Here is a 13,920-nt window from a genome sequence, read left to right on the forward strand (position 1 = left end):
CAGGCCCTGATTGGTTGGGGAGTGCAGCGGAGAGGTAAGCAAGCAGCGGACGCTGATTGGCTGTGGTGCGATGAACCCGTCGCTGATTGGCTCAGGCTGGGGCCAGGAGCCCGCAGGGTTGGTGAGCTCGCGGGAGATTCGAACGCGCCGTGATTGGCCAAGAGGCGGGGCCTGTCGAGATAGCCACGCCCACAGACACAACGGGCCACGCCCCGCCGGGACCCCCGGACTGGAGACCACGGGCTGGGACCCCCGGAATGGGACGGACTGGGAGACCACGGGCTGGGACCCCCGGAATGGGGCACCCTGGGCTGGGACCCCCGGACTGGGGCACCCTGAGTTTGGACCCCTGGATTGGGGCACCCTGGGCTGGGACCCCCGGACTGGGACAGGCTGGGCTGGGACACCCCGGATTGGAGCACCCTGGGTTGGGACACTCTGGGCTGGGACCCCCAGATTGGGACACCCTGGACTGGAACACCCTGGGTTTGGACCCCCGGATTGGGGCACCCTGGGTTGGGATCCCCGGGCTGGGACTCCCGAATCCCCGCACTCTGAGCCCCAGGCTGGGACCGGCGGAGTTGGAACCCCCCGGGCTGGGCCCCTGCACTGCTGCCCAGCCCCAGCCCCGTGCAAACAAGCACCCCCAGGGCTCAGCCCCCAGCTCCCTCACAGGGGCCACACGGCTGCCTGTCCCGCGGGGTCCCTGTGGGAACAGGCTGCAGACTTTGGTGATGGAGGGGCAGGAAGCAGAGGAGCCAGCAGTGCCAGCGTTCTGGGTGAAGCACGTTCCTGCTTTTGAGCCACACAGTGCTGCTCCTTCCCTGTGTGCTCACTCCCCTTCATCTCGCTGAACACTTCCAGAATGGTGGCTCAGCAGGAAGATGAGCACGGACCAGAACCAGCCCCTGCCCAGCTCGGCTCCAGCTCCCAGGGTGGCTGTGCCGGTGACAGCAAATCCTTTGCTCAGTGGGCACGGAAAGGCTGAGCTGGGGCAGTGGGATGGCACCTCCAGCCAAGGGGCCTTTGGAGGAGGGACACGAGCTGCTGCCAACGGAGCAGGAAACGAGCAGAGACACCAGAGAGCCTTTAAGCGGTGTTATTATTCACTACAAAAACCAGTCCTGCTCCTCTGCAGGTGTGGGGGGAACAGCAGACCCTCAAACACCCGGGGGAAAACGTTCCTTGGGTGGGACAGAGGGAGCTGGCAGTCCATCGAAGGGACACGTCCACCCAGGTCCATCCTGGCCCTCACTTGTGCTTGGCGTGAGGGAACTCGCTGCGGCCCTTGTCGCGGCCGCCGAAGTAGCGCACCCTGTGGATGGCCTGCAGCTGCTCCTCGATGGCGGCGCGGATGTCCACCTCGTCGGGGATGTGCACGTAGCGGATGTTCCTGCCGGTCACAAAGAGCTCGTCCAGCTGGGACACGGCGCCGCGCCGGTCCGTGAAGGTCACCTGGGCCAGGCGCACGTTCATGAAGGCGTCCACGCTGGTGACGCGCCCCGCGGCCGCGCTCTCGTCGCGCAGCTCCACGGTGGTGACGCGGCCGCGCAGGCCCTGCAGCAGGATCACCAGGCTGTTCTCGGCGATGGTGCGCTCCTTCAGGGAGTGGCTCACCTCCATGGCGGCGGGACAGGGGCTGGGGACAGGGGCTGGGGACAGCCGCCTGCTGGGCCTCACACTGAGCAGTCCCTGCCCATGGGCCAACCCCTGCGCACACACCTGAACATGGACCAAACCCTGAGCATGGACTGACCCCTGAACATGGACTGACCCCTGCACACACACCTGAACATGTACCAACCCCTGAACATGAACCAGCCACTGCACACACACCTGAACATGGGCCAGCTCCTGCATACACACCTGAACATGGACCAAATCCTGAGCATGGACCTGAACATCGAGCAGTCCCTGCCCATGAACCAACCCCTGCACACACACCTGAACATGTACCGACCCCTGAACATGGACCAAATCCTGCACATACACCTGAACATGGACCAAATCCTGACCACAGGCCAAGCCCTGCACACGCACCTGAACATGTACCGACCCCTGAACATGGACCGACCCCATCAGACACACCTGAACATGGACTGATCCCTGCACACACATCTGAACATGGACTGACCCCTGAACATAGAGCAATCCCTGCATATGGACCGACCCCATCAGACACACCTGAACATGGACTGATCCCTGCACACACATCCACACACCTACTACCATTCTAGAATTCCGCAATCCCTGCATATGGACCAAATCCTGCCCACGGACCAACCATTGCACACACACCTGAACATGGACCAAACCCTGAACATGGATTGACCCCTGCACACACACCTGAATATGGACCAACTCCTGAACATGGACTGACCCCTGCACACACACCTGAACATGGACCAGCCCCTGAACACACCTGCCCATGGACCAACTCCTGCATACACACCTGAACACGGATGAGCCCCTGCACACACACCTGAACATGAACCATTCCTTGCACACACATCTGCCCATGGACCAAATCCTGCCCAGAGACTAACCCCTGAACACACACCTGAATATGAACCAACGCCCCTGAACACAAATCTGAACATGGACCAAGCCCTGAACACACACCTGAACACGGATGAGCCCCTGCACATTCACCTGCCCACGGAGCAAGCCCCACACACACACCTGAACATGGACCAGCCCTCAATCGCTCACCTGCGCGCACGCACACTGAGTGCTCACCTGCACGCTCACACATCGCCCCTCGCACTCTCACCTGCACACGTACCACCGGTCACACGGCCACCTGCACACCCACGGCCCCTTTCACACCCACCTGCACACCCGCCTGCTCTCACACCACCCCTCGCACTCCAGCATCCCTCGCACACTCCCCGCACGCCGCCCCCCGCCCCAGTCACTCCCATTCCCCTCGCCCACCCCCCTGGCCCCGCCCCTCGCCCCGCCCCGCACGCGGCTGGAAGGGGCGGGGCGGCCACGCGCGGTGTCCGTCTGTCCCGGTGTCCGCGTGTCCCATTGTCCCTATGCCCCATTGTCCGCGTGTCCCGGTGTCCCGTATCGGCTCGTCCCTATGTCCCGGTGTCCGCGTGTCCCAATGTCCCTATGCCCCACTGTCCGCGTGTCCCGGTGTCCCGTTGTCGGCTCGTCCCTATGTCCCATTGTCCATGTGTCTCAATGTCCCTATGTCCCGGTGTCGGCATGTCCCAATGTCCGTGTGTCCGCGTGTCCCAATGTCCTTGTGTCCCGGTGTCCGCGTGTCCCAATGTTCCGATGCCCCGGTGTCCGCGTGTCCCGCTGTCCGCTTGTCCCAACGTCCCGCTGTCCCCGTGTCGCGCTCAGAGCCCGTCCATCAGTGCCAGCAGGTCCTCGCCCTTCTCGGCGCTGCCCGGGCGCGGCTCCGCCACGTCCAGCTCGCCCAGGATGCGGGACAGCTCCGCCCGCCGCGCCGGCTCCTGCGGGACACAGCACACCGCGCTCAGCGCCCCCGGGGCTGGGCTCCCCTGGGACGTGCCCCTTCTGCACCCAAGTCCGCTAAAAACTTGCTCTGGTGTTTGTCAGGATTCAAGTTTTCTCAGTAAATATTCACCAATTCCACCGTCTTGGCAGAAAATTGGCAATTACGTAGTTATGAGCTTAAGTGAAATGGGAAAAAATGTATTTTTAAGTTCCTGCTCTGGGTGAAACACGGTCCTCAGTGAGGCAGGGATGGTGAGAATCAGTGATGTGAAACATACCTGTATGTTTCCACATACGTACCTGTGTGGCTTCAATGTTGATAACCTTGTAGGACAACTCCTCTGGTCTGGTCTGTGCAGCGTGTCTTGATTAAAAACATGAGAAGAGTGGTTAATCCCATGAAGATGTATAAGGAAATGATAAAAATCAGGCTTCATCTGGCTCCTGTAGGCACAAATGATGCTCAGAGGATGCTCACAGGGTCAGACTGGACAGGGCTTGAAGCAGCCTGGTCTACTGGAAGGTGTCCCTTCCATGGCAGAGTAGAATTGGAGGACCCTTAAGGTCCCTTCCAACCCAAACCATTCTAGAATTCCATGAAGTTTGGCAATGCCACTGCTCCTACTTGGCAAATTAAAGTATTCACCCCAGTTTGGAGGCTTCTCCCTGTCCTAGATATTTTTGTAAAGTGTAGAAGAGCAGGAATATTTCTGCAGCAGAAACAAGCAGACAGAAACATCCTGGCTGGAGGGATATTTCTGTCCAGCACTGGGGGAAAAGCTGCATCACAGGAGACACCTGGAGCAGGATAACAACACACTGCGCTGACCCTAAGGCTCCTGAGGGCCAGCTTTGCTCTGCAGGGCTCCCCACAGGGCACCCCAAACCCAGAAGGACTCCAGCATACTCCTCCTCCTCGTCGCTGGTGAACAAGTTCAGCCGAAATCCCGACTCGCCACCAGCGGGCTTCTGGATGTCCAAACCTCCCAGCAGCCGGGCCAAAAAGTTCAGCTCTTCTTTAGCAAGAGGGTTGGGAGCTATGTTCTCCTGCAGGAAACAGCAATGGGCTCGTTGGGCAATTACCTGGGGCTGCAAGGAGCTTTGATATTCCATATATGTCCTCCATATATTTCTATATTCCTATATTCCATTCATGTCCCTTCAGAGGGATATAAACACATTTATTTCCCTGTTATTCCTGGGACAGATTGTGCAGATAACCACAGTAATCACCAGCTCCATACTGGAAATGGTTGCTTCAATCAGCACAAGATACTTTTCCAGCTAAACTGCACAGATGAGAAATCTGTAAAGCCAACTTTCTGTTTTCTGAGGAGATTAAAATGAAAGCAAGCACATCCTTGCAGGAGCATGTGGATTCTTTGGGAAAACGTGCCCTGGCTTCAAAGGACTGGGGAGGATTGGATGAGGCTCTGAGAACACCAGAAAAGCTTCCCTGACCTTATGCCACATCTACAGACTAAGAATTTGGCCAGTTTAAGCAGTGACAGGAGGAGAACAACACTGACCTTTGCCTGGGATGCCAGGTTTTTGGATGAGCCTGACATGTGTGTCTCCACTGGCCGGGTCACGCTGTACCTGGAGGGAAAACACACGGGGAAGAGCAGCTTGTTCTGGGACCAGGTACAGCAACCAGAGGGAGAGCACAGCATTTTAAGATGTTTTCCTGAAGACTGAACAACTGCAATGAGAAATTGCAGCTGAGTGTGGTGCAATGGTGAGGCAGCAAGGTGTGTGGGGAACAAAGCTGTGAGAAGGAACAGAGATCTCTCTGGATGGAAAATGTACATTGAGGCAAACATGGAGAACAGAGAGGATTTCTTGGCTGTGGTTACATTAAATCACATTTCACATGAGATGCAGCACCAGGTGAGAACACTCTTTCCTCAGCTCCACTGTGGACATAAATCAAAGTTTTGCTGGTTTTTGCAGCTCTTTATACACTCTCCACACATGTCCTGGTGCATGACAGCACCTTGTAACAAAGTCAACCTGATAATTAATAACAGAAGAGGCCAAAACCACACCAGGCTGAAGATGTGCTTCTGACCAATCCATCAGCATTTGGTTCAGGCTTCTACACAGAACAAAAATTACTTACATATTAGTTCCAAGTTTGAGGACTCTGTCTCCATAAAGCTCAAAAGATCCTTCCCTTTGTGGAGTGACATAATTCCCAGCAGTGGTGAACTCAGCCCTTTTAACTTCCACTCCTTTGTGATTGAATATCCTTAAAAACGAGGCATTATTGAAACATTTAGTGGCTTCAGTCCTGATGTTAGTACCTAGTTCCTCTGCTTTCTGTGCAAGGGGAATAAAACTCTATTCTGTATAATAACAATAACAACAACAACAACACTAATAATAATAATAGTAAATAATTTTGTATAATAACAACATTATATTATGTATAATAATAATATTCTGTATAATAATATTAATAATTCTGTACATTGCTAAATGCCACTGTTATGGGATAAATTAATAATAGCTAATTTATTATGATAGGAAACTCCCAAAAGCAGCTCAGCATTTCATTGCTGGGTGACTTAGTCCCAAATTCTGCCCTTTAAATAGTACTAAATAGTAATAATAATATAATATAAGAAAAAGAAAATAAAAATAATAAAAAACCATAATGATAATTATAATAATTATAATGATAATGATAATCATTATGATTATGATGATAATAATAATAGTAATAGTATTAATAATAATAATAATAGTAATAGTAATAATAATATAATATAAGAAAAAGAAAATAAAAATAATAAAAAACCATAATGATAATTATAATAATTATAATGATAATGATAATCATTATGATTATGATGATAATAATAATAGTAATAGTAATAATAATAATAATAATAATAATAATAATAATAATAATATAATATAAGAAAAAGAAAATAAAAATAATAAAAAACCATAATGATAATAATGATAATAATTATAGTGATAATGATAATTATTATGATAATAATAATAATAATAATAGTAATAATAATAATAATAATCTCTTAAATAGTATGTACTGCAGGTTCAGCTATCCATGCAACAGGAATGGATTTGAGCTGGATTCCTGAGCCCTCTGGCACGAGATGCTGCTCCCTGGCAGCCCCACACTGGCACCAGCTCACCTGATGAGCCCTGGCACCTCTGTGCCCCACGGGACAGGCCCTGAGATTGGCAGCACGAAGCGACCGTTGGAGTTTTGCACTTTATCCTTCAGGAAGATGGAGACCTGCAAAGGGACATCACAAACATCACACCCTGGGGAAATCCCCAGGGACCTTCCCATCCAAATTCCCTGAAATTTGAGCTTGAGCCTCTCTGCCTGCGCTGGGGAAGGGTTCCCAGAGCTCTTGATCTGTGTAGGGATGTATTTACAAAGCCAGTGATGTGGAATTGTGGTCCAGAGGATGGGCACACTGACCTAATATAAAAAAAAATTATATTAAAATCTACATCCTGTTCATGCACATGAGTGTGACCAATTTGTTTAGAGAACATCAAGACTTCATGCTCAGGTTTCCTATCAAGTTTCTTCTAAAAGGAAAAACAGATTTATCAATCAGCAAATCACCTAGTAGAGATTCCTTTTTTTATCATATTGTAGAATTATTCAGCATTATTGCAGTATATGTGCTCAATTTGTGAAATTTGACTGCAATTACAAGCACATCAAGATGATTGAAAAGCAAAAACAACAAACCCAAATCTGCAGTGTTTATAAGCAAATCCCTTTATATTCCAGCCCCAAACTCCCTGTCATTCTCCCTGCCTAGCTGGATTGGGCTCTTACCCTGATGTGCATGTCCTGGAAGAAAATGAGAAGTGTTTGTCTGATGAGCTGGAATTCACCATCAGAGAGACAGTTGTAGGTCTGGAAAAGGAAAATCATCATGAAAGGGTTACAGGTGTGCCATGTCCCACCAAGGGAAAGAGGGAACAAGCAAGTACAGCTGAATATTCTGATCCACACAGAGGGGGAACAGAGATGCTCTAAGGGGGTTGCTGGTCATTATCAATAATTATTGTCTGCCACTAAAATTCTGATTTAATTTCTGCTGAAATCAGTGGAGACTTAAATCAGGCTGAATAAGCAACACATTGATTCAAACTGGGCAAGTAGAAAAATACCATTTGACTCACAGCCCTCTCCAATGCAGTATTTAACCTCTTAAGAGGTAAAAAACCCATAAAATCAAACCACAGTGAATGAGGATTCTTTCTTACCTCGATCAGCCGCCGGAAGGTCTCATCCACCTGGTTCAGAATGCCAGGGGAGTCGGAGATGAAATCCTTGATGGCATCCAGGTGGTTGAAGGTGACCAGCAGAATGTCCCTGGGCCGAGGGCACAGCAGCACTTGGTATTTGAAGGCCATAGTCATGAGGTCGTAGAGCTGCAAAGGAACACTGGAATGTTGGTCCTGTCACAGAGGAACCTCCTGGGCATGGAGAGAGGGGTTCATGGAGAGAGGGGTTCATGGAGAGAGGGGTTCATGGAGAGAGGGGTTCATGGAGAGAGGGATTCATGGAGAGAGGGGTTCATGGAGAGAGGGGTTCATGGAGAGAGGGGTTCATGGAGAGAGGGGTTCTGTCAGGCCAGTGCCTGCCTGTGGCACAAGGAATCATTTTAGCTTCCTTTCCTAAAAAACAAGACCTCTGCTCAGTGAACTTGTTCAAATCAAACATTTAGCTATTCAAGCAGAAATAATTCTGAAGCAGCTGATACCACCATGGATTTCCTTGGCCAAGAACTACTTGTGGGTGCTCCAATGAAAGAAGGAATGATGAATCTGACTCCATGTTCTCAGAAGGCTAATATATTATTTTATGATACTATATTATATTAAAGAATACTATACTAAAGAATACAGAAAGGATACTTACTGAATGCTAAAAAGATAATAACAAAACCTCATGACTCTCTCCAGAGTCCTGACACAGCCTGGCCCCAAGTGGGCAATGAGTGAAAACAACTCACAGCAGAATGCAATCAGACAACCACCTGTGGGTAAACAATCTCCAAACACATTTTACACATGAGTACAACGCAGGAGAAGCAAAAGAGATAAGAATTTGTTTTCCTTTTTCTCTGAGGTTTCTCAGCAGAAAAATCCTGGGTGAAGGGATTTTTCAGAGAATGTGAATGTGACAGAGAACCATTTTCACAAGAAAAGCTTTTCCAAAATACTTCAAAATTGAAAAGCCACGGGTTAAATAGTGTAACAGAAACTGGTGAAGGGCAGCTGGGGAGGGCAGCAGGGGCAGGCTGGCAGCAGGACTCTCACCTTGTCCATGCTGGCCTGGTTGAGTCTCATGATGGAGGCGTGAGCCAGCCGGTCGTACACGGTGCGCAGGGCTTTCTTGGAGTACAGGTCCTGGGGTTTGAACAGCTCCTCCATGAATTTTTTGTTGAACATGGTGCTGATGATGTCGTTCATGACTGCAAAGACAAAGTTAGGCTCTGTGGTTTGCTCCAGAGCAGCGTGCTCCTGCTCCATCCCAGGGGCACAGCAGGGCAGGGGAGCAGCACCTCTGGATCCAGCTCTGCCCCAGCCCCACCTGGGCTCAGCCACCTGCTGTCCCCCAGGGCACAAATGCCACCTGAGCTGAAGGCAGCACGCCCTGTTTGCCCTGGTTTTACAGCTGTGGTTGGCACTTTTCATTTTTAAATGGTGTTTTTTGCAGGCTGCTCTGATGTGTTATTATCTACCAAAGCTGCAGTTCTGCTTCCTAAGGAGAGTGTTTTGCACTGTGGTAGATTTTGCTGTGCCTGTTCCTCGACGCCCTCTGCCACCATCGGTCTATTTTTTTAACCTCTCAACAGGTTATTTTTTAACCTCTCAAATGTAATCTTTATTCCAATCAGATTAACATTGGCAGGTATTTAATACAGCATTTATATCCCTGGGATCTATATAAACTCACTCAGGGCTCACAGCTGAAACATCTGCAGGCCCTAGAGTTTCAAATGCAGAACTCCAAACTTCCTTATTTGTGGTTAATTTTTAATGTGTAAATTTAGCCATGGAACTGTTTTATTACTGAGGAGTTCTTAGAGCTCAGGAGTGCTGAGTGTGAGGGCTGTGCTCTGGTTATTGAGCTTCTAATGCAAACAAGATGGAAAACATTGTGCAGTGCTTCAAGCAGATGCAGCACCTGAGCTTTTGTGCTGGGTCTGCCACTTTTATTATCTCCCTGAGACACTCTAAAGAGTTATCATCAATAAACATTTATTCCTTTATCAAAAAAAGGTAAATGAATACATCACGTCACAGATTACTGTACAAGTGTGGATTTTCCTAAGCAGATGACTCTTACAAAGCTCATAATGCCAGACAATTCTTGTGGATTAGAAAAATCTCAGAATAAATAATAAAAATTAAAAAAAAAGAAAAGAAGAAAAAGCGATCGCACAGAGAGTGGCAGTGACCAATGGTTTGAGTTATTGCCCTAATGATTCCCTGGGGGGTCAGACTCCTGGCTTTTCACACCTGTCCTACCCAACAGACAAAATAAAGGTAATTTCCCAGAGGATGAACTCCCTGGGGACTGCTGGGAGCCTGGGCAGGGAGAGCTCTGTTCCCAAGGGCAGAGGCCTCCTGAAGTGATTCCCTTTCCTCCCTAAACTTGCTGGTTACAGGTTCCTCACACACAGCTCAGCAGCCCCTCTGCTGAACCTGGCAGGGCTCCCTGGTCCTGGTTTAAACACCCCAAAACCACAGACAGACCTCAGCTCCTGAGCAGCCTGAACTAGGAATATACCGAATTAAAAATGGGAAAAAAGTCTCTCCTTCCTTCCTTTCAAACAAACTGGCCATAAAACAATCCCTACTTGCAATCTCAGGTAGAAATCCTCTATTTTTAATGGAGAAAATAAAATATATTAGTATCTAGTTAATTTTGCAGGGAATAAATTATGACAAAAACAAAACTTCTGCTTTATATTGCTATTAAGGAAAATATTTTTAAGCTGCTTGTGTGTGCTGCCCACAGAAAGACTTCTCCTGTCTTTGGAGAGCCACAAACAACCCAAACCAGCAGGAGACAGACACCTCCCAGTACACTGATTTTTCAACAGAAAAACCACAGCCATAAATTAAAACCTCTTGTGTGGGCTATAAAAAGAACTGAGAAAGACATTAAAAAATAATAGTAAAGGGCAAATTGATCATAAATCTCTCACATGTTTGATAATGACACAGCAAAGGCCCCAGGGGGCCCTGGAGTGGCCATGGCAGGTGACACAGGAGCACTGGCCCAGGGACATGGCACAAGCAACACAGAAAAAGCAACTGAGCAGAGAACGGAGGTCATCAGCTGGGGTGAGAGGAGGGAAACCAGTATAACCAGTGTGATGGACAGGGCTGAAGCTGGGGGTGATGGTGGCTTTGGCCTCCCCACACCAAGCCTCTGGTGACAGTGTCACTGGCATGGCTGGGATGCATGGCATGAGGCTGGAGCCAGGCCTGGGTGATGCTGGTGCCTCTGGAGGATGTTTGGGGCAGCAGAAGGAGCATTCTGAGCTCTGGGCAGTCACCCCGAGTGCCACAGGCTCGTGGCTCCTCAGGGACTTTGTCATTGCTCCATCAGTGACAGCCCAGGGGTGACATCAGAACCCTCCTGAGATCCCCTGGAGCACTGAGCAAAGTGCTCTCTCTCACAGGAGAAGGGAAGGGTCAGCCTGGGACCTGCCCCTGTGTCCCTACCTCCCAGCTCTGGGCAGCTCCTCCTTGTTTGGGATGGGATGGAATCTGTCCCTGGACTTCTGAGTTAAAGGGTGTGCCTGGAAACAGGGTGTAATGGTAAGAAAAAAGCCGGGGCAGACTCCAGGACATCAGCATTTACCTTCAGTAAATACTAAAACCTACCCAAATGATGCCTATTTTGCAAAACACCAATCACAGCCTTGATCCCTCTTAAAAAAGGGCTGCTCAGAAGGACCCTGTAAGCAGCTCATGCTCACTGAGCAAAAACCTGACATCCAAGAGATTCATTTCCTCATTCCTCAGCACTGCCCTCGCTGCAGGCTCCTGTTCCAGGGCAGATTCCAGAGGGAAACACCCGAGGGCTCAATCCCCCCTCAGGCTCCCTGCAGCCAGGATGAGCTGTGGGCTCCTGCTCCTTTGGGATGACTGTGCCAGGTGTGACCACCAGCACAGGTGGGTAAAGCAGCTGGGATGGGAATGCCTTCGATCATCCCTGGAGTTCACCTGTCCAAACCCTGAGCAATGCATCAGATAAAACCTTGGAAAATGGAATACACTCAAGATTCCTGCGTTTAAGCAGGAAAACGACCTGCACAATGCTCACACAATTACATGCTTGCATGAAAACAGTGGTAAAGAAACACAAATACCATTTTTGCAGGCAAGACCACCAGCATAAAAAGCTTTGATCCATTCATATTCTCAGTTAAATTAACAGCTGATTTTTGAAGCCATATGATTTTAAGATATGGTCTGGTTTTTTTTTTCACTGATTTACAGTCAAAAGGGCGTTCAAGGTGAGCATTCTTGTTCATTTGTGACACTGACTGAAGGCTGCAGGAACAGCCTCAGGTGTTCAGGCACGATGAGCCCCAGGTGTGCACGTGGGGTTGGACTGGTGCATGCAGCCAGCAGTTACTGTACCTCGTTTCCTGTCCACATCTGTCCATTCATCTACACGAAGCATATAAAACAAAACAGCAGTTCAAGATGTAAGAACAAGAGTTGCAAGGAGAAGAAAAGAAAATAGAAAGAAATAAACTTAAAAAGAAAAGAAGCTAACTAGTGGATTTTGTCTCATCAGCATTCAGCACTGAACAAGAACCTCACCCTCCCCTTGGATAAAATCCTGCTGCTTCAGTGCACATCAAATTTTATCCTTTGCATGAGCTTGGGTAGTTTTCATCTGTATTTTGCACTTAAAGTAACCAACATTTGAGTGAACAACAAACACCTCAGTGTGGATGAACCACATCTCAGTGAAATTAACACACAATTTTTTGGAAGAAGAAAAAAAAAAATCCATGCATGGACAAACCAAAACAGGCCAATTCTCCTGCTGAGATACTCCACCAAGATTTAATTTAGCTAAAATCCTAAACTTGTCCCCAGCAAGTAAACAGCAGTAAACTTCTGTCACATCATTCCCTCATCAGGACACACGTGAATAATTACAAATTTCCCCCTCACAAACAATACAACAATTACACAGTGAACCATTTGTTGCTTAGCACTTCATAAAGGACAGGCAGAAGGGATAACAATACCAAGCTCATACCAAGTTGATTTTTTATTAAAACACCACAGAGCTTCTCAAGGCACATTCCCCATGCCCTGACAGAGAGGTGCAAGGACTTGTAAAGCAAAAAAAAAATTGAAGTGGTAAATTCAGAGGTGCTTGGCTGGGAGCTGGAGTTTCATGGCCCACGTGAAGACACGAGGCTCTGTTTGTACCAGGATTTTAGCCAAATGAGATTGTATTAAAAGCCAGACAAGGGTTTCAGGAGCTGTAGTGGTATTTGAATCTCTGCATGACAATTATAAATTTATTCCTGGAAACTCCTTCCCATTGCAAAGCAACATGGCCTGCCCCAAACAGCCCAGGAGCTGGGCTGACATAACCAAATCCTGGGTTATTTTGAGTCCAGAAGTGCATTTCTGAAGCTTTAACCCCCGAATTGAGCACGGAAACACCAACACCGACTCCACTTTCTCCTCCTGGGTGAGAACCTCCCAAAGCAGCCTCAGCACAGCCTCGGGCTGTTCCCAGCACAGAACTTCACTGAGCTGAGTGGAGAGCACAGAACACTGAGGGCTGGTTTCTGCGATAATTACTGCGGTAATTACTGAGATCGGGGCAGGGGGAGTTCGCAGCATCCTCTGGTGACAGCGCAGCGTGTCCCCACGGCTGGCAGGGGGGCACACAGCCTTACTGCGCCCGGGGAAGGTCAGGTTAGACATCAGAAAAAAAAAAATAAAATTATTCACGGAAAGAGTGGCTGGGAGGTGGGATGGTCTGCCCAGGGAGGGATGGAGTCACCGTCCCTGGGGGTGTTTAAACACAGACCGGAGGTGGCACTGAGTGCCAGGGTTTAGCTGTGAGGGGGTGCCAGGCACGGCTTGGGCTGGGTATATTAAAGGTCTTTCGCAGCCTAGTTCACTCTGAGGCATCCGGAAAGCTCCGGGGAGGCGGCAGGGAGGCGGCAGGGCGGCAGAGCCCTGCCCGGGGAGCGGAGGGGCCCGCGCGGCGCTCACCTTTGCGCGCCTTCTCGCCGGGGATGCTCTGGGCGCGCAGCCGCTGGTCCAGGATGTAGAGCATCTCCCCGCCCAGGTTGAGGAACAGCAGCGGCAGCGTCCGCACCGACATGGCTGCGGCACGGCTCGGCACGGCCCGGCCCGGCCCCGCTCCCCGCGCCGCCG

The 13,920-nt window shown here is 49.6% G+C and overlaps 2 protein-coding genes across 3 annotated transcripts; both read right to left on the reverse strand.

The window, feature by feature from the left end:
* Window positions 1-1,083: 1,083 nt before the first annotated feature.
* On the reverse strand, window positions 1,084-1,804 carry LSM10 (LSM10, U7 small nuclear RNA associated). The gene has a single exon (XM_039729255.1). It carries the CDS (start codon window positions 1,621-1,623, stop codon window positions 1,252-1,254), a length of 372 nt encoding a protein of 123 aa, XP_039585189.1. The 5' UTR covers window positions 1,624-1,804; the 3' UTR covers window positions 1,084-1,251.
* A 1,145-nt stretch (window positions 1,805-2,949) lies between these two features.
* On the reverse strand, window positions 2,950-13,920 carry OSCP1 (organic solute carrier partner 1). Of its 2 annotated transcripts, XM_039729253.1 has the most exons (11): window positions 13,756-13,920; window positions 12,145-12,174; window positions 8,800-8,954; window positions 7,741-7,908; window positions 7,307-7,387; window positions 6,642-6,745; window positions 5,597-5,725; window positions 5,004-5,073; window positions 4,382-4,521; window positions 3,775-3,838; window positions 2,950-3,470 (listed from the first exon to the last, which is right to left on the reverse strand). In XM_039729253.1, the coding sequence occupies exons 1-11, from the start codon at window positions 13,865-13,867 to the stop codon at window positions 3,354-3,356; spliced, it is 1,170 nt and encodes a 389-aa protein (XP_039585187.1). In that variant the 5' UTR covers window positions 13,868-13,920; the 3' UTR covers window positions 2,950-3,353. The 2 variants fall into 2 exon arrangements, with proteins under 2 accessions (XP_039585187.1, XP_039585188.1); XM_039729254.1 differs by lacking the exon at window positions 12,145-12,174.

This window comes from Passer montanus, unplaced genomic scaffold (genome assembly GCF_014805655.1).
Source record: "Passer montanus isolate IOZ18808 unplaced genomic scaffold, ASM1480565v1 scaffold68, whole genome shotgun sequence".
Classification (NCBI taxonomy): Eukaryota; Metazoa; Chordata; class Aves; order Passeriformes; family Passeridae; genus Passer; species Passer montanus.

What these genes read in the sequence shown, in the direction of transcription:
- OSCP1 (XM_039729253.1), bottom strand. Translation starts at nt 13,867, where the DNA reads ATGTCGGTGCGGACGCTGCCGCTGCTGTTCCTCAACCTGGGCGGGGAG. An exon ending in CGGCGAGAAGGCGCGCAAAG is followed by an intron (nt 12,175 to 13,755) that starts GTGAGCGCCGCG and finishes TGCTTCGTGTAG; the next exon opens with ATGAATGGACAGATGTGGAC. An exon ending in CCTTCCGGCGGCTGATCGAG is followed by an intron (nt 7,388 to 7,740) that starts GTAAGAAAGAAT and finishes TTCCTTTTCCAG; the next exon opens with ACCTACAACTGTCTCTCTGA.
- LSM10 (XM_039729255.1), bottom strand. Translation starts at nt 1,623, where the DNA reads ATGGAGGTGAGCCACTCCCTGAAGGAGCGCACCATCGCCGAGAACAGC.